We start from the raw sequence: 19,179 nt of genomic DNA on the forward strand, positions 1-19,179 counted from the left end.
AGAAAGAGAAAGGTTTCGCTTCACAAAGCAATGATTTGGACTAATAGTGCACTGCACTGTATATCTCTCCCAAATATTAGTGTACAAAAACGGGATTAGAATAATTGAAATATGTACTAACTAAAGACGTCACGCTTATTGACTTTTTTTTCACACACTCTCATGTGTAATTAAACATGACTTAACAAAACATAAGATTAAAGGATGTTTTCAGAAGCCTTGGAGGAATTCAAACTGCAAGACAGACCTACTACTCAGACTAATTAACATTACAAATTACTATATATTTGTGCGTCAATTAAAACTAAAACACCTGCTGGGCTGCACATGTTCATGTTGTTGTCTATGTTTTAGCTCAGACTTTAGATTTTTATGTATGAAATATGAAACATGCTGTACGTTGTACCCTTTTCGACAACAAGCAGACAGTGTCAGTGATGTGCTCCACAGTCATAATGTTTCTGGTCATCCGGGCCTTTTTGCCAGTACCCCTGACCCCGTGTCTCTAACGTGTATAGATAAAGCTGGTCCCAGTTCAGAGTCAGACATGCATTCAACTTTTAATCATAGCAGCAGCTGTCTGTGACAGGGGGCAGAATCTGGCCTCCCCCTGGGTAATCAATTTGCAAAGGCAGATGCTCAGCAGGACGCAAACTTCTGTGGCTTACAGCTGCTCTCAAATACACATTGAGGATTGTTCTTTCTTTTTCTTCATCATTTGTTATTTATTTTTTAAATATTATAAATGTCAGGCATCACTCAGGTGCAGGTGATTAGATTAGTCAAAGTGAAGTGTCACCAAAGAAATAGCGATGACACATAGACGAAGCTGACATATTTGTGACTGATTAGTCAAGTGGATGCTGCCTAATTCATGTTTGTACCACTGCCCAATTCTAATTTGCAGTTATTAGTCTGCAGCTTTTGTACTGCTCTGCTTTTTTTTAATTATTTTTTTTTTTTTGCAGGAGAAGCTGGCGCACCTCATATCAATTTCTGAGGCAGCACCTCCGGCGTTGGGCAGGTGGAAACAGATGGCGCGGTTTGGCGGCCTTACAGAAAAAGTTTCATGAATCTTGGACACTGATGAATAGCAAACAAAAGGATCTGCAAGTGCACAGAGGAATCCAGGGCTACATCAAAACGTCAAAGGGGGAATGCGGAGGAACAAGAAGTTGAGTCATTAGAGCAAATGACCAGATTAAATGTGCCGAAACATTTATCAACACGCAGAGGGCCATCTGTGTGTACCTTTTAGACACTCCAGCGTTTCAGATCTTTCCAGGACCTCATTTATGAGGTCTGGTGTGTGCCGGTGAAATCATTAGAGACAGAGAAAAGAAAAGCTGATATAAATTGATTTGCTTTTGGTGCCACATTAGTTTCTGGGCACAGACTGCACGATTGTCAGTCAGTGGAACAAAGGAAACCCTTGTCACTAGCACTAAGATGACTAGACTCTGATGTTCAATGTGCGTTATGTAACCTGGGGTGTACACTAATCTGCAGACATTAGCACGTCTGGTAAACTAGATTAATACTAGTATAACTGAAGCCAGCGGCAGTACAAAGCTAATTATCTACACAGTGCAGGGTTATTGATTGAAAAACAAAAGACACAGAAGTCAAAACCTGTACCAAAGGCTTTCTTAGCAGCTTAGTCTAAGGATTGAAGTCATGTATGGAGGATCAAGGTCAAACCTAAAACTGAGGACTAACTGTAGGACTTTGTTAAGCTTGTCCAGTTAGTTTTCCTACTTCATTACAGGTCAGTTCATCAGTGCAGGCACAATTCCAATAAAGTTCACTCAGACAAGGTGACTGTGCTCGCAGTGTTGACAAAACAGGGAAATGTGGCTTGTGGTAAAAAAGTGCCTGGAAGATGTTGGGCTGTATACCTTTGCAGAACATTTTTGATCACATTGTTTTGACTGTGTTTATTGTGGTATTTTGCAAAGTTCGAGTCTCCTTCGTCTTCAAGTGTGTTCAGTGTTCTCGGGGGCTGTGATGTAACGTGAAGAAACTTTTGACCTTGTCACCAGTGACTTTGAAATATTTCCACATGCTCTGCAAAAAATAAAGATAATAAATAAAAAACTGCATTAGAGGAAAAAATGTCAAGAGGGCGAAGAAAGTGGGAACAAATTAGTGTCGAAGGAGAGACCCCTGGGATTGAAGGTGCAGAGCAGGGCAAAGTGTCTGTGCACACTTGGCCGTTGTTGTTGTCACACAAACACAAACGCTCACAGAGCCTCACAAGATTGAGATTAGAAGCCATTTCTCCTCTGTCCTGATAAAAAGACTCATTTCTCTTCCTCTCTTCCTCTCTGTGCCGCTCAGCCTCTTCCTGCTCGTCCTCCTAAAGGCTTCTCCTTTTTGTGCTCTCGTCGTTTCGCTCATTGAGCTGTCTGTTTGCCTTATCTGTCCGCTGACCACTCAGTGCTGCACGGGAACACTGACTGAAGTGTCTTCCTCTATCAGATCATCACCGTGACTCAGTGTAAACCAAACCTATTACTTAAGCTTCAAGTGTTGAGTCAATGTTGTGAGACCGGAATAAATTGGCCGGTCGGGAGACCGACATGAATAACTTGAATTTTATTGTTATTATTATTGTTGTATGTGACATTATTGATTTAATGCTTTTTGTTGTTGTTTTTGTTTTATTTCATTTGCCAGATAGGAGAAGCATCCTTCTCTTTTGATAATGGATACACTGTTGTTCTCTGTGTACATGAGGAACCCATTGTCTTCTTCGTCCACAGTAAGAAAGTCATACAGTTTAGATATTAAATCCACAGATGCCCTGTTTCCTTCAAAGCTGACCAGTGAAGTGAACTGGATGCTTCCCTCTTTTTGCTTGTTTCCATTTGTTTTTCATTGGAATTCATGGACCTGTCCGTGCACGCTGTTCTACCGCCGCTCAAACTCACTCCACTTTTTATATCCAGCACAAAATAGGCTACAAATTGAGAGGCTTTACAACAGGTGGAGCGTGGTGAAGGTCAAGGTAGCTCGGCTCCCAGAGATGTGGGGGTTTGTACAGGATAATTTCTTTGCAATAGGGAGGACTGAACACATAAATGGTTTCTGCTTTCTCACTGATTTCCTCCAGGGAAATTTCCACTCCAGAGAAGAGTGGCTGTAAACCAACAACTCCTAACCCGTCTCCCCCACAAACCACTGCTCTCTTCATCTCTATTATGGTCCATGGGTGTCTTGTGCTGTGTTTTTCTTTTTGCTGTTGTTCTTGGTTGTTATATTTTTCTGTATGTTATGTATGGTATGTTTTGTTGTTCACATGTGGATGTAGAGGACTTGACTAAAATGTCCCTTGTGTATGTGAAAGAATTGTCTGTGGAGTTTTGACTGTTTTTGTACATGCATTTAAGATTTGGTACCTGAAATTAGCTCTTTATTTTCAATGACCCAAAAAAGTAGTGAACACAGTCAACATTCCAGCAACTAAACATGTAAATAAGTAGTCTCAACCTGAACATTTGAAATAACATAGGACATATGGCAGGGCTGCTATATTGCACTGAACTGCCATAAATATGTCAAATACTGTCAAATCCAAAGAATTAATAATATGATCAAAATATCACTCGAGTTTTCTTTACATTTATCTAAACTGCCAGGATGACCCTTGCTCACCTAAACTTTGTCTTTGATGCAGACTTGGTACATTTCACACAGTGGAACCTCCTGCATGCTGATTTATGTGGTCATTCCCCCAGTATCACATTTGGCCATGTGAAGAAAATCAATAAAAAAAAATGACCAGTCGTCAACCATCTGTAACATCTGTGATGGTGAAATCCATACAAGAGTATGAGGATGAGTCGATTCCTTGTTGCCAGACTGTGGCTCATTAACTATGGAGGAAAAAAACAATTCACAGATCAAGCCAAACTGATAAATGGTGTTGTCTGCAAATGAGAGGGAGCTGGAAATATGCTTTATGGCACTAGTACTGTAACTGCATTTCCTGGCCTTGAAGATGGTTTTGAGATGTTGCAAGTAGTTAATGATGGTGACGCACAATGTCTGACTGATATACGCTGAAATGGCTGCCCTCTTCTTTATGCTTTCTTTATCCAGTGAAGGTTTTCTGAGCATGAACACTCCTTTTCAACAAACACCCCGTCTCCTCATACAGGCACACACAGTCATGCTTTAGATCTAATTGTGGTTTGTACAGTCAGGATCAGAAGGGGGGACAAAGAAGCAACTCATGAGCACTTAAGGTGCTTCTTAGGTACCAGCTGGACAATTAAACTGTCTAGGAGGGTGCTGGGTCCAACTGGAAAGCCGTTAGAAACAGCTTTAAGGAAATATGGGCCAACCATTGCCAACTGCTGAATGGTGCCTGGTCAAACCATTGGTCTGAAACAGCGAGGATGCTTGGACCAACTAAAAAGCTGTTAAAACTGACAATGGTCCCATTTGGACTGGCTAGACTGACCAGAGGGGCTTTTACCAATTACAGGTCATTTGGATCAAGTGGAGAGGCACCTGTCAAGCGGTTCATTATAATGTATTCAGTCATAAAAACAAGAAGGCTATTTGGGATTACCAGCGGTGCATTCAGATCAACTATAGGGGCAGAAGAACGCTACTTCAACTGTGTGAACATTCAAGTTGAGTAAGAGTCCGCCTGGGCTTACCTCTTAGACATTTGAACTGACAAGAAGGGCACTTGGAGTAGAAGGTCCATTTAAACCAAACAAAAATAGGACACTTGAGTCTACCCAGAGCATTTTGGCAAACTGTATTGAATTAATTAGTAGAACAATGGTCACTGGACTGATTATGAGGTAATTGAGATTACCTTGAAGGGCTGAAGAAGGGTGCTTAAAGTTAATAAAAGGAACACAACATCAGCTGCTCGGTGTTATGATCCTTGATTGAGTGCAGCTCTGTGGCCTCCGTGGTTCTTATTCACGTCTGACCCAGCCACACTTTTAAGGAACACATGTACTAGCTCATCGTCATTTTACAGATTGAAGAGGTGTCTCACGCCATTCACTTCCTTTCATTGATTGATTGATTGATTCTCTAAAGCCATTCTTTCAAAGGGGAGAGGGGGTGGGGGGTCCAATGTTCTTACAAATGAAGAGGTGAGTGAGCGAATGGGATTTTTTTTTTTTTTACTTAACCTTGGCTCCAGCACCATCTCATTACCAGAAAGGGAATAGCTCGTCATAATGATCTGGCCGGTCCTCCTTTCATGTCTCTCTCACTGACATGGGAAATGAAATGGAGGAGGAAGGGAGGACCCCATTAAAGCACTTCCATTGCCCTTGCAACAGCCGTAACCAAAGACATGCAACACTAGAGGATAAAGCACATGATGAGACGAGGCTCATGAGTGATACGGGACTTTGAAGGTCGATACTAAAAGATATCAGTCATCGATTATGTTGATCAAGTTTTTTAAAAAGTAGCCTGAAGATGTCACGTTACACGCAGTTGAATGAGTTCTCAAAATGACTTGGACTCCTCTGTGAACTGGACCCAGCAGGTCCTCTGCCACCTCCTGGTGACATCTTGTACAAATATAATTGCAGATGCCACAAATATGAGCTAACAAAACAATTTACACTTACATTTCATAGGCCTGCACACTATCTGCAAATATCTGATGCAGTACACGTACTGAAGAGTAAAACCAACCCTCCGTCAGGAGACTGATTTCTTGTGTCGACATCAGAAGCCTTCATTTTCTCCCAAAACGTCATGCAGTCACATGCCCTGTTGATCAGGCCCAATGCTCAAAATGTACTTTATTTCAAATACACAATGAAGAACTAGAAAGAAAGCTGTAATAGTGTTTGATGTGCACATGTAACCATTTGTGCAAATTAATCTAGATGGTGATAAAATATAGGATCTATAGAGCGGTTTTGTTGACCACCATGCCCCCACTGTATTCTCAAAGTGACTCCCAGCATCTGGGAAACTGAGGGAATTTATTCAAAGTGTGGATGTCCTGAGAAATCAGTTATGGAGCCAATTTGCAGATGAATGCATTTGGCTCCACAAAGTAAAGACAGAAACACCACACACACACCTCACATGTTTTGGGTGTATTTTCTTTTTTGTTATCAGCTATAATAAAGTAATAAATGCACCACCTTGTAGGACACCACTGGCATGAACACATATCAATCTGAACACAAGCTTGTGTGCTGCAGACGAGATAAGTGGTGTGACACTAGTAACATGAACCAAGGGGGAGTAAGGAGAATCAGCGGTCATCAAATCAATTGTGTTTCCAAATGGTCTCAAGTCATTATCTTTTCTGTTAATTGATCAGACTGGGGCTTAATTAATAGTATTTTAACGAAGAATAAGTACTCATGGAGGTCACAAGGACGACAGAAATGTGTTCCAAGACATAAATACATGTTCAAATCTTTCTCCACTTTGCTTTCAGCTGTCACATCCACACATCTGAAAGAGCAGCGGCCATTGAATTTGCATGATGGCAAACATGTCATCACCACCGACACAGTGTAGTGAAATGTGGTGTGAACAGCAGGCCGCACGCTGGTTTGAATGCTTTGGCCAGATGGCAAAACACTGTATGAAAAAGTGAATGATTAAAATTCGAACTGACGTGACTTAGACGGGAGGCCATACAGGAGTGTCATCACATGTTCAAGTGTGTGATCTGGCAGACCAAAAAGGTAATTGAAGACAATATTATAATGTCTAGCCTTAATTAAGGAGTGCTTTAAAAATAGCTATGACATCTTCTAGCCATTCTGAAAGTCAATTATTTTATTTACCATGTCTGTTTTTCTTCATTCTTGGTTCTTGATCTTTCAGTTCAGTTGGTTTGGACTAGTTTCTCAACAACCACTCCCACACTAAACTAAAACAGAAACGACATAATCAAAGCACAACATACGGTACGATGCCACTGTAAGAACTGAGTTAGCACTATTTCTGTTTGACTCATCTCATTCCTCCGCTGTCCTGGCACAACCACTCCTCACATGTGGTCTGCCATCCCGTTCCTGAGAGGGCAGTTCAGAGGGAGGCCCTCGTGGGACCCTGACTTGTCTGCAGGCCTTGGATAATGCATGATGGAAATCAGGCTCCGTCATGGCCACCAATCTGCTCCACTGAGGTCTCCTGGCCCTGTGTGCTGGCAGGCCCATTTGCTCAGCACTAGCACACACTGATGGTTGCTCACTAACCCTGGGTCCAGATGCCATGGCATCTGCTCACAAAAACAACGTAATGCTGGTGTCCTGTAGACCAGGGTGACTGGCTGGATGCCTGCAGACTGGAACCATCAGGCGCTGGTATCCAGCGTCTCTCTTCTCTGCTCATGTGTCCACACTCTATACTGATCACACTGCTGCATGCGCATTTGTGAATGACATGAAAAATGTGATTTGTGGCGATGTGGAACAGAATGAGAGACAGAATTTACATTTCTTTACACATTATTTTATATCTGTTAACTACTGTCCTTTTATTTTATCAATGAAAGCTTTTGTGTAGGGTGTCATTTCTGCCTTACGTGACTCGGAGCTCATCAGCTGTGTGCTTGGTTTTCATTGCTCAAATCTTTGTTTGACTGATACACCTGCAGTGCAGCTCCCACTGTTTGCTCTCTGGACGTCCATTGCATCATTTTGCTTTGAAAACTCAGGCAACACGGGTACTGATGAGCAGACATCTTTTACAAGGTGACACGTTCAGCTTCTCTGCATCGCTGCCTTTTGGACTGTGTAACAGTGTCATCTAAAGCAATTTGCTCAGATAAAACTTCAAATGTTATACACGTGCTTTTTCCCTTATTCTGTCCCCCTGGCCCCTCAGTTTCAGTCTTTCCGTCCGCAGTGCTGTCGTCCCTGCACCGGCAGTGAAAGGGGAGTTCAAGGATTCATCAAACAAACAGCAGGCTTCAGTCTCTGCAGAAACCCGCTCAGCTGGTCAACTCAGGCCCACACGTGAAGACTGAGCAAATGAGACGGGCCTCTCTCTCTCTCTCTTTTCTGGGTGTGTGAGTGTGTGTGTTTGAGTGAGTCAAGGTTGGCTCTCTGCCCTCTTACTCATCCAGGTGGTTTGATAAAACACATCACTAACACACTGTCTGTGGGTTAGGCAGAGGGTCTAGAAGAAGAAGAAACAAAGGGTGAAGTAGAAACCGAGTAAACCAATCTGATATTTAAAGTAGATACTTTTCACTCTGCCTTCCTGTGCTTGGCTTTATTTCTGCCTGACTCCTTGTGTTTTGTTTATTCGTCAGTCTTTCTCATTTTATTAATTTTACACATGACTTGTATTGATAATAATTATTTTATTACAGACGGTAAAAGAGCTCAGCTCTCATTTCTTGCCTACTAATTGCTTTCTTTCATAAGACAGTCCCTTTATTCTTTACATCTGTGAGCTACAGAGCTACAGATAAAGAGCTCCAGATGAAAACTAGGCCTCAGTGACCAATTTGAAAAACACTGGTCCAATCCCCAGTGGAGATGTCATTTATAATATTACGCGACATTGTTTTAAGTGACCTGTGAGGTTCAGGTGCGTGGGGCTGTGTTTTGTCATTTAGACAACACTGTTTTCTTACTAGTTCATCTCAGATAATGGTAAAGGTGCCAATAACTCAGCCTCGTTCTGAGTGACAGCAGCGAAAATGATTTGCTCATTTAATGGCACGCCGTCTTTTTTAAAAACGCATCCAGAGCGAATGCCCCAAGGCTTTTCTCCTACTACAAATGCACATTAGAGGCACTCAGCTGCTTTATCTAATTTTATTTTATTTTTTTATGTTGAGGGAATCAAGAGCGAAATCATATTCAGAAACTCTGCCCAGATGCCAGATATGATCTTGTCCAGTGTTTATTTAGTAAAATTGGGAAATGAATTGACTTGCATGGCTCGTCTTTGTGCGCCCGCCTTCGGTGAATTCATGCATTTCAAAGAGGAATGAGAGGGAATGAATTTGTCATGTTACACAACACAGAGATCACAGAATTAGTCATGAATTACTTTGTGAAATGAATGAAGATTGGTCTGTTCAGTCAGCAAAGTTCATTTGTCATGCAGTACAGAGATTTACTTTAGGATTCCAGAAATGATGTTATTCAGCTGAGAGTTGGTTCTTACACTTACTAATTGCTTTTGGCTTTAATCTCATTTTGTAAAATTACTTTAGGAGCCATGTTTCTTTATGATATTGATTTTAAGTGAAAAGCACTTGTCAGTCAGTGATTTAAGTGAGAAGCACCAGCTGGTAAGAGCTCCATGAGGGGAGGGAGCTGCACACAGCATTTAACCCAGAAAGCCCTTTGAGTCACTAAAGCTACGTACTGTAGGAAACATCTTATATGAATCTCTACTGTGACTGCGCAGTATCTAATTAGGGTGCATATTACTGAAGTGAGAGTAGGCGTAGCAGTAAAAAGTGGATAATTTGTAGCTGGAATGTGCCGGGTTAAGAGCAATAATGAGGTTGGGTTTCCTTTCTTCTGATAAACGTGCTTCCTCCGTGTGTCTCATGTCAGAGCTAAAGAGGAACAGGTCGTTGCTGGATCGCTCATCCCCGCTTTAAACGTCTAAAACAAACAAGTGACAAGACTGAACACCATTACATCCCTGTTTGTCTCCCTTTTTTTGGGTCCAATTTGTCAACCTCACATTTTACAGGTAGTCGGCAGAGTTCAGCTCTACATCACTATTCATGTTGTTTAAATAATGAAATATAATGAGGGCAACATGCAGTGTTGTATTTTCAGGAGCGCAAGTTGCTTCTGTTTTGGCTGAATGTGTTCTTTATCCGAGGTTCAACTCACTTAACTGGGAAATTTAAAGCGATACGTGCTTCATTACTTACTCCTAATGGTGCATGTTGGCATAGCTTTTACTCATTTCAACTTGCATGTTTAGTGAACTTGAATTAGTCATGTACTGCACATTTACAGAATGAAAGTACTTAGAATAGATATGATGGATTTCATAACAAGATGTGTATGTGTTTGATGAAAACAAGTTGGCAGCAAGAGAGGAATCTACTTCAATACTTTATTTTCCAGTGTGGTGCCAAGAATCCCAGAGAGCTTTAAATGCAACTACGGTTTTTTAAATGGCCCTAATATCTCCAGCATGCAGTCAAGGATCACACACAGAGCTATAGATATTAAGGACATAGCAAATTGCTGGTGATATTTTATCTGCATGTAGGCAGAGTCATTTATCATCAGCACTGCAATCAGCCAGCCCTCCTATCAATTCTGCATGTCTCAGAGAGAAGTGCAGAATACATAAATGCCATTATATCCCTGTTTGTCTCGGAGCCAACCTGAAAACTGAGCTCAATTTCACACATGGATTAGCGATGACATTATTGCAGCACTTTTTTTTTTTTTGCTAGATGACTTTTCCGATTGATGTGAGAGTGAATCATAGTATTTAGGGCTGGTTAACTCTGTCCTTTAAAATGTGTTGAAGTGGCAGTGGTGTTGAATCAAGCAGAGATGTAGTATTAACAATTAAGACTCGAGTTGGAGTTATTTAAACAATGTCTGAGTAAAGACACATGTTTGTGAACAGGTTCTGACTCCAGTAGGTCAGTCAGTCAGTCAGTGCTGAAACCCATAGTATAAAACCAGATTTTGATATGATATGCTGATATCTGATATGAACATGTACAGTATAAATATGTATCTCTCTCTTTCTCTCTTTCTATATATATATATATATATATATATATATATATATATATATATATATATATGTATGTGTGTGTGTACAATATACTAGGATTATTGTTAGATCAGCAGAATAAGGTGATCAGTGGCAAAACCTGTTATACATGACAGCTTAATAATTTTTATAGGCATACACAAGGTAAATCTAATGCTGACATGACAAAAACATTGAGGCACAGTAGTGGTTTATGTATAAATGCCAACTGATTCTGAACACTGAACACAGAAGATGTTTTTATAAACATTGAAACAGATAAAAAGACAGAGAGGGAGAGCAAGAGGAATTCTTTAATTTCCATAATGACTTTTAACTTATATGGAATTAACTCTGTTTCTACTTTATGTCAAAAATAAGCTGCACTAAAATAATTAATAAAACTAAATAAGTCTGATAAAAGTAAGTTTTCTTTAAGTGGCTGGTAAAATAGACAAGTTCCGTCAAACTTTGTTGAGCACACTGCGCTTGCTTTGTGTCAGCCACAGCTAAGCAGCAGGTAGCTGGTGTTATTATTATTATTATTATTATTATTATTATTATTATTATTATTATTATTATTATTATTATTATTATTATTATTTATTGTGCAAGTAAGTCTCTTCTGCTTGTGTAGTTGAGTTTACATCTGCCCAATTGCATGAGATTTTAAATGCACCTTGAATACGTTACTAAATTAAATAGTTGTCTCTCAGCTGATGCTTTAATGATTCACTTCAGCAGGATGTGTGTCCTGACTTTGTCCCTTTGTCTCTGTTCGGTTACTGTTGATATTGTATATATTCAGAAGTATGCCTGCTGATATTACTTTGCATTTGATATAATGTACTGTGCAGAAGTGCTTTGGGTTTGTCATTTGGTAGATTTAGATCTTTCGTGTTGTTTTGTTGTGTATGTGCAATGTTTATGCTGGTTCCTATTAATTGTGTGTTCATTTTCTTTTGGTTGTTGTTTTCTGGCACATGCAGTGTATTATTTCCACCTTGTTGATTTGTGCAGTGATGGGATAGGATCCCCTAAGTCATTGTTTTTTGGCTGCTGTCTTTGTTAAACCCAGTTTAAAGTTCAAATAACTTTTTCATAATGTAGGCTTCACAGGTTGCCACACTCACATTTCCTCACTCTAAATATAAGTAGGAGAGAAATGTTTAAACTCACATTAGGATGTTTTTGTGACAGCTTGATTAACTATTAGCAATATCATAATTGCATCTAAAGCGTCAAGCTTCTGTTGTTTGGTTTACACTGCTGCTCCACTCAGCTGAACTCATTGCAAGCTGAAGGTCATGTCCGTGTAGTGTCATCTGCTGCTTATCAAGACTGATGTTTTGTGAGAATAGCTTGTTTATTTTTCTTTATGTCCATAAATTGTTAATTATCTCCTGCATTGCTAAAACCTTTGAGCCTTCTGCTTGATGTCTGGCGGAAGTGGTCAATTCAGTCTTATCTATCACTTTACTAAAGACTGTTAACTGTAGCTTGAGTCGTTGTGCTGGATCACATAGTGCTCATAGTCCGAACCTCAATATCAATGTTATACATATACTACAGGATATTCACATGAACATTAGCCCTGTATCAGTTGGCAGACAGAAATGATTGACTGTATCCAGACCCACACAATGTAACGAGCATGTTTTACATCCAGACATGACAGATAATCCCAGAAGGCCTTTGAGATGACCTTTTATTTTATTAAAGGATAGTGTAACAATGGAAATACATATGATACATTTTATGGTTTCCCTTTCTTAAAATTCTATTCAAATTACATTAATGACCAATGAAGCAGAATGCCTCAGAGCAACTTTGCACCCAAGGACGTAGACTAGAAAATTCACGGAAGACATGTCAGTGGTTTGATCATTAAATTGTTGTAATAATTTATCTCTCAGTTGAAGCGGTGGGTTCTGAAATGATTTTGAACAAAAGAGAAAAAGGTCTCACGTTGTAATATGATTGAGAGGCTACAGTATATTGTCTCCCAGAATTCTTTCATATAGCAACACAGCATTTAAAAATCCTTTAAATAGCAATCAACAGGTTAAATTCTTATGTATTAAATACTTTTCAACATTGCCTTTTTTTTTTTGTATTTTAAATTTGGCTTACAAAGCCCCAGCAGTAATTTGCTTGAGTCTTCTCATTTACATTTTGCTGCCCAAGGAATTATTGCACTGATAATCGAGAGTCAACACTCTCAAATACACTATTGGTGTAGAGTTAAATTTTTGCTTTAACCAGAGGCTGAAGGTGAACCCCTAGGCAGGCCTCTTTTCACAGGGGCTCAGTCTAAGAGCCTACTGGAGGTCCAGTGAGGATTGGGATTCAGACCTCAGACTCCAAGCTGGATACCCTGCCCCAGGGCTTTGGCACATAGGGACTGTTGACTCTGCGTGCCACCAACACCTGCCTCCGCTCTCTGCTCCCAGGGCCTGGGTCTTCCCTTTTCCCTGTGCCATCGTAGGCCCCAAACATATTGTTGTGGTAAACCACCTGCCTGTCACTCATACGAGGCAGCATTGCTGCATTATCTGGACAGTGACTTGTACAGGGAAACAAGCGGCACATGTCCTTAGAACCATCATAGGACTGGTACCGCCCATGGGTCATTGGCCCCACATACACTGGTAAGTCTGTGTATGAGTTCAGGTAGGTGGCGTAGTGTCTATGCACCACTGTGGAGGAGGAGCGGCGAAGGGCAGCAGCATTCTGCAGAATAGCTTCTCTGTAAGAGGGCAGTCGGGTGGACTCAGAGTACTTGAGTTTTTGCTTGTATGGGTAGGAGCCCATGTGGGCCGGGTCCAAATAGGCAGGCTCAGCAGCCAAGGGGTAGCAGGACAGGTTGTGCCCCAGACTGCCGTATAACTTGTGGGGCTTTGGATTAGCCACTATCACTCGCGGAAACAGGTCGGGCATGTCTACACGGGTGGACTGAGATGTGGATGTGGAGGGCTTTGTTTCATCTACCTGATGGATCCTATCGTTGCCCCATGTGGCTTTGAGGAATGAAGCGCGGCGGTTGAGTTTGTCCTTCCCCAGGAGTGGTATGTCATCCATTTCAGGGTCCAGATAGGACTTCATGCAGGAGTTACAGCTGGTGCTGCCACCTGCATAGTGCCCTGTAGTGCAGGGCATGGCAGTAGCATCAGGTGCCTGGTTGCTGAGGAGGTGAGTTGCTCTTAATTCAGCAAGGCATGATCGAGGTTCATCGTAGTCGCCTCTTACTCTGGGGTCTGCAGGGTCAAACAAATAGCTATGGGACCTCCTCCTCCTGCTCACACAGTCAGGGGGGTAGCTAAACTTCCTTCTGAGCGGTCCTTTATGCTCCACATACATATCAGGAACCTGGAACTCCCTGTAAGGAACAAAAGGGGACATGGGGTGCCGAGGCTGGTTCTCCACATACAGCCTGCTGCTGTGGTGGGGGTTAGATGTACTGGGGGTAGCAGGGTCCCTCATAGCAATGTGAGGGCTACTTAGGCTGGAGATGGGCAGAGTCCTCTCTAAGACATGCTGACTGCTTCGAGCCGGCAGCGTGTAGCGGAGTGGGGTCGGTCGGGTCACCACGCGGGGCTTGTCCAGGAGGGCCTGGGTGGTGGTGTCCCCATAGTGAACTGGGAAAGTGGGTGTAAGGGCCCTCTGAGGGTATGGTGAATGGTTGTCTGTGATGCTGGAGATGTAGGGCAGACGGCCATGGGTCATATCTGTGGTCGTCACTCTGGGTGGAAGGGCAGCCCGCACATTGTCGCCCCCTCGTCTGCTCCAGTTCTCTATTGTTTTTGTGGCATTGTCTAGAGAGTTTTCTACTCTGGCAGAGGACACCATGTCCTTGGCTGTCTTTAGCATCTTTAGCATGTTGGCTTGTGTATAGTTGGTAGTGATATCAGGACTCTGCATGCTTCCGTTGTTGTCAGTTTGCTCTACTCCATTGAAGCAGCTGTAGATACCCTGCAGAGAGATGGAACGGTGAAACTACAATAATAATACCACACCAGATACCAGACAACAATCTGCTAAAGGTTTTCAGTTGTCACAGATTCATTTTATACAATATCAGTAACATTTCAGTTTTGTGTTCACTAGTAAAAGGACTATAAATGACATCATCATGTTAGTCTCTGAATTTTTATCCCATCAGCCTATTTTAATTTCACTTTGTGTATCATTTGTTAAAGTACCTTGCACCACTGGTGACACACAGATGAAGGCTTTAAAGGGGCAATTGAAATTCAGCTTCTCAGAGATCACGGCCATCATAATATTTCAGCAAGTGTCTGTGAAGTGCTGTTATTGCTTTAAAGTCATTTTATTTTAGTATCACTTTTTATTGTTACGTCCCATTAACTATTCTGATTGTGTACTGATCTGATCTGCTGCATTACCAGTAGTTTTGAAGGATACCTCAGAAGGAGGCAGCAGTTTTTTCAGATAATGAAATGTAACCATTACATTCTCTGCAGCTTTGGTTACAGATATGTGTTTTTTTTACTTATAAGTACAGAGCATACACAACTCATTGGATGCTATAAAAGAAGAACTGATTCTACAAAAAAAAATCTACAGCTACATAGCTGTAAAATAGGCCAAATGACCATACAGTAAAATCAAATTTAAATTGTAGTAACAAAAAGCATCCTGCGCTGTCCAGTGTATTTCATAGTGAGAATTACTTACTCTACTGATAGCAAGCAGGAAGTCCAGGTGCTCAGATTTGTGGACTGAATGCCTTAGTTTCCAGTAGAGCAGATGTTCCCAAGCAAAAACCAGCAGGCTTAGTCCCATGGCCACAAGCAACATATAGAATACCCCAGCCATATTGTCAATATCCAGCTTACTGCTCATCACCTCTTTCTTTTCATTACGGCAAATGCCTGTGAGCCAGACAGTCTGCAGTTTCTGTGTATCTCCTGTGAGCGAGGAATACAAAAACAATATAGACTCATTATACTAGTATTATTTGAGTAGTGAGTAGTGAAACAAACAAACTTCTCATGACATACATGGCGTCTGTACATTGATTTACTGTATATATGTTAGTAGTTGTTTGTTTGACAATGAAAAAAAAAAACAACTAACTAATTATAGCTGCTACAGATTTGTACAGTACTTCAGTATATCAATATAAAATTATTTTCCATATTGGTAAATCCAATCAACTAAAGTTAACAACACTAAATGTCAAAGGTGGATTTTGCCTCAGTGAGCGTCTAAATTTCAGATTGCACTTAATAATAATAATAATAATAATAATAATAATAATAATAATAATATACATATATATATATATATATATATATATATATATATATATATATATATATATATATATATATATATATATATATATATATATAATAGATATATATATATATATGTAGTATAAAATAGATTCATTCAAATAAATGATGGGGGTGCTATCTAGATAGATAGATATGTCATTTCAGTAATTTCACTTTGCCATTAACAAACATGGCTTTTTTGCATGGGATAACTTGCTAAGTTACTATTACTGAATGTACCAGGTAATAGTGATTTGTATGATATTTGTAGGATATATTTTCCTTATATATTTCCTTATTTTGATTTTATGTGTCCATTTCAGCTGATGTCTAGCAAACATAAAGCAAAAATAAATCACATAACTTCCATCCTGATATTCTGTGTGAGCAGTAATAACATTGCAGAACTTTGTTTATGGCTCTCAGCCTGAAATATTATGCAGTGGTTTTTATTATCCTTCTTATAGTCTATTGCATATTTCTGGCAAAGGTGAGCATGATTGAGACTTACTTGAAGACCCAAGGTTTGCAGAATAAGTGACACATTTTAAACCACTTGGTCAATAAATGTGGTCTTATTGAGACGCATTTGCCATGTCTCTCATTTGGGTATATTTACTCTTAATAGTATTTTATACCCTTTATTGATACGAATTGCTCCCTAGCTGCTTTCTTTTTTTTGTGTATGGCAGCTGTTATTGTATCATTACACTACATTAAGAATACAACATTAGATTTTTAGTATTTTCTCTTTGTACCCACGTTTATAGATATAGTTCAAGTGCAGTTATAACATCATTCATGGCGATATTCTGTGAAATTCTGTATCTACTGTATGTGTACTGTATAGACAAAGCATTTACCATCAGCCAAAAACTGGAGCAGGGCCAGGTCGATGGGTCGTTTCCAGCGTGAATCCTTCTGCAGGGCGATGCCATAACCAGTGGTAGCAAACACTTTCCCACTGCCAATGGTCACCAGCTTACAGCCCTCATCTTTGCCAGCCATGTAATTTAGCACAGCAGCATCATAGATAAAGGCATCCAGTTTCCTAGTAATGTAAATATAAGGGTTTTTATTCAAATGCTTTGTTTGGCTCCACATTGTCTCTCAATTCTGTTGTTTAGATATTCTGTTATGATCTTTGGCATCACCTACCCTGTTTTGAGGCTGTTAAGGGCATCCTCTACTCCCTTCTGGTTGTATTTGACCATGTGGGAGTGCATCTCAGGGTAGTTACTCCTTATGTTGCGCTCTGTGCTGCCATTTGGGACTGTACCAAAGCGGAACGGCGGGTACTGCTCCTGTGGTTTTTGGAACTGTCAAAGGAGGCAGAATAGGGATTAATACAGAAGAAAAGACCAGTAACACTGTTTGTGCATACATTACTAGAAATTAGATCATTTTTCTATTAAAAAAACAAAAAAACATTTGACCTACAGTCGGTAGTTATCATTGTAGGGACATTTGGCATGCATTATAAGCATAGGATCAAGTTCAGTTTGTCCCATTATCCTAATGGTTGGTTGTGTTATCATTTTTAGTCATTTAGAGCATCATGTCAGTTCAGAGTCCCAGATAAAAAGTTCTCAGATAATAACTACAGTGACATTAACCACCATGGCATTTTTGTGATTTTCTGTGTCGACGTTCTTTTGTCCTGACTATCCTGCTGGCCTCTTGCTCTGATGATTGACATGTGACTCTTCAATTGAAAGAACCAGCAATCACAAACTCTGTGGACACTGTGAGGGGAGGGTTTTTAATTCCTTCATCTGTTTCTTGTCTGCAATAAGAAATGAACCTCTCAATTTATTCTTTTGCTTTTGGCAGTACTGTGTGCATTTAATTAGCTGTGAGGACAGGAAGTGGGACAGAGTGGAAATACAGTCGGCAGAATGGCACTTTTCCATTAACCTTATGCAAATATGTTCACAGTACATTAGTAAAGGGACAGCTTGTGCTAGAGTTTGTCTGACAAAAGGCAAGTAGGTACAACTTCACCTACTGCCAGTGTGAATGTTAAAGAAAAAAAGATCTGAACATGTCAAAAAGTCCAGCCTCCACATATAGAGCACATCTTTATTGTTAGAGGAGTGCATTTTGGCTTGTGGCTACACTGACACTGTGAGTTGGCTTGAAGAATAACCAGGTCCAACAATAAAGTTTATTTTGTGTTTCCAGTGGCTTGGCTGCTTTTGTATGAAATAAAAGGGGTATTATCATCCAAGGAAAACCTGGAAATGAACCAGATTTCTTCTGCATTCTGGCATCCAACCTTTAACAATCTCCTGAGGTCAAGTTCAGATACATTGACCTAAATAACAACTTTGTCCTTCAGGGCTTTTACAATCTCTAGCTCTGAAGCATGCATACAACACGAGAGGGGTATGTCTGTAATGTGTCTTCCATGCTGTGAAATTCTAGGATGATGTACATTTATAAACATGACAATTATACAATATAGAAACAAACTGAAATTGAAACAGAAACTGAAAGAATTTACGCAGCCAATAACTGCACTGAGCACTAAGACTGAGAGAGAGTTCTCTATTTGTTGTGTTAATAGAACGAACTGAAGTTCTTTGCAGATTTACTCTCCATGGTAAATGGACTGCACTTTCTATTTTAATGGTCAAAGTGCTTTAGAGTTTTCCTTCCAGTCACTTATTCACACACACTCACACATAACAGAGCTGCCATTAAAGATGTCGGCGTATCCAGTGGAAGCGCCTCTCAGTTCGGTGTCTCGCCAAACGTGATAGATTAGTGATTGGTGATATTGAGACAACCTGTTCTCTCTATAGTGAACCCCCATCCAATTACAGTGCACATTAGTGTTGTCACAACAGGTTGGACACAGCACCCTATTGCTGTATGTCAAGGTTTTTTCTGCATCCCATTAAAGAACTGCAGGTTTGTTCTGTTTGGTAAAGAAATTTCTGCACCTTGTGTTGGAGCAGGTTGGATTTTGGCATTACCCAATCAAAAGGAGTATCTCTCTAATTGGAGTGCGTATTCTTTAAGGATGAGGCAATCGTCTACCTTAACGCAGCAGAGTGTTCTTATAGCAGCTTTGCTCATCTTCATCACTCCTCTGATAGGTCACTTTCTGTGGCTTAATCTTGTACCTCATTTACATTCACTTAACCTGAAGGTTTTA

At 40.4% G+C, this 19,179-nt stretch overlaps 1 protein-coding gene across 1 annotated transcript in view; it reads right to left on the minus strand.

The window, feature by feature from the left end:
• Positions 1 to 12,447: 12,447 nt before the first annotated feature.
• Positions 12,448 to 19,179, minus strand: part of grin2ca (glutamate receptor, ionotropic, N-methyl D-aspartate 2Ca) — a 47,259-nt gene continuing 40,527 nt past the window's right edge. The window contains exons 10-13 of the mRNA XM_026354029.1: positions 17,175 to 17,335; positions 16,880 to 17,067; positions 15,412 to 15,644; positions 12,448 to 14,685 (exon numbers count right to left, since the gene is read on the minus strand). Coding sequence (XP_026209814.1) covers positions 13,063 to 14,685; positions 15,412 to 15,644; positions 16,880 to 17,067; positions 17,175 to 17,335 — 2,205 coding nt within the window. The 3' untranslated portion in view covers positions 12,448 to 13,062. The remainder of the gene's footprint in view (positions 14,686 to 15,411; positions 15,645 to 16,879; positions 17,068 to 17,174; positions 17,336 to 19,179) is intronic.

The sequence above is a fragment of the Anabas testudineus genome, chromosome 8, assembly GCF_900324465.2.
Source record: "Anabas testudineus chromosome 8, fAnaTes1.2, whole genome shotgun sequence".
In the NCBI taxonomy this organism is placed as follows: domain Eukaryota; kingdom Metazoa; phylum Chordata; class Actinopteri; order Anabantiformes; family Anabantidae; genus Anabas; species Anabas testudineus.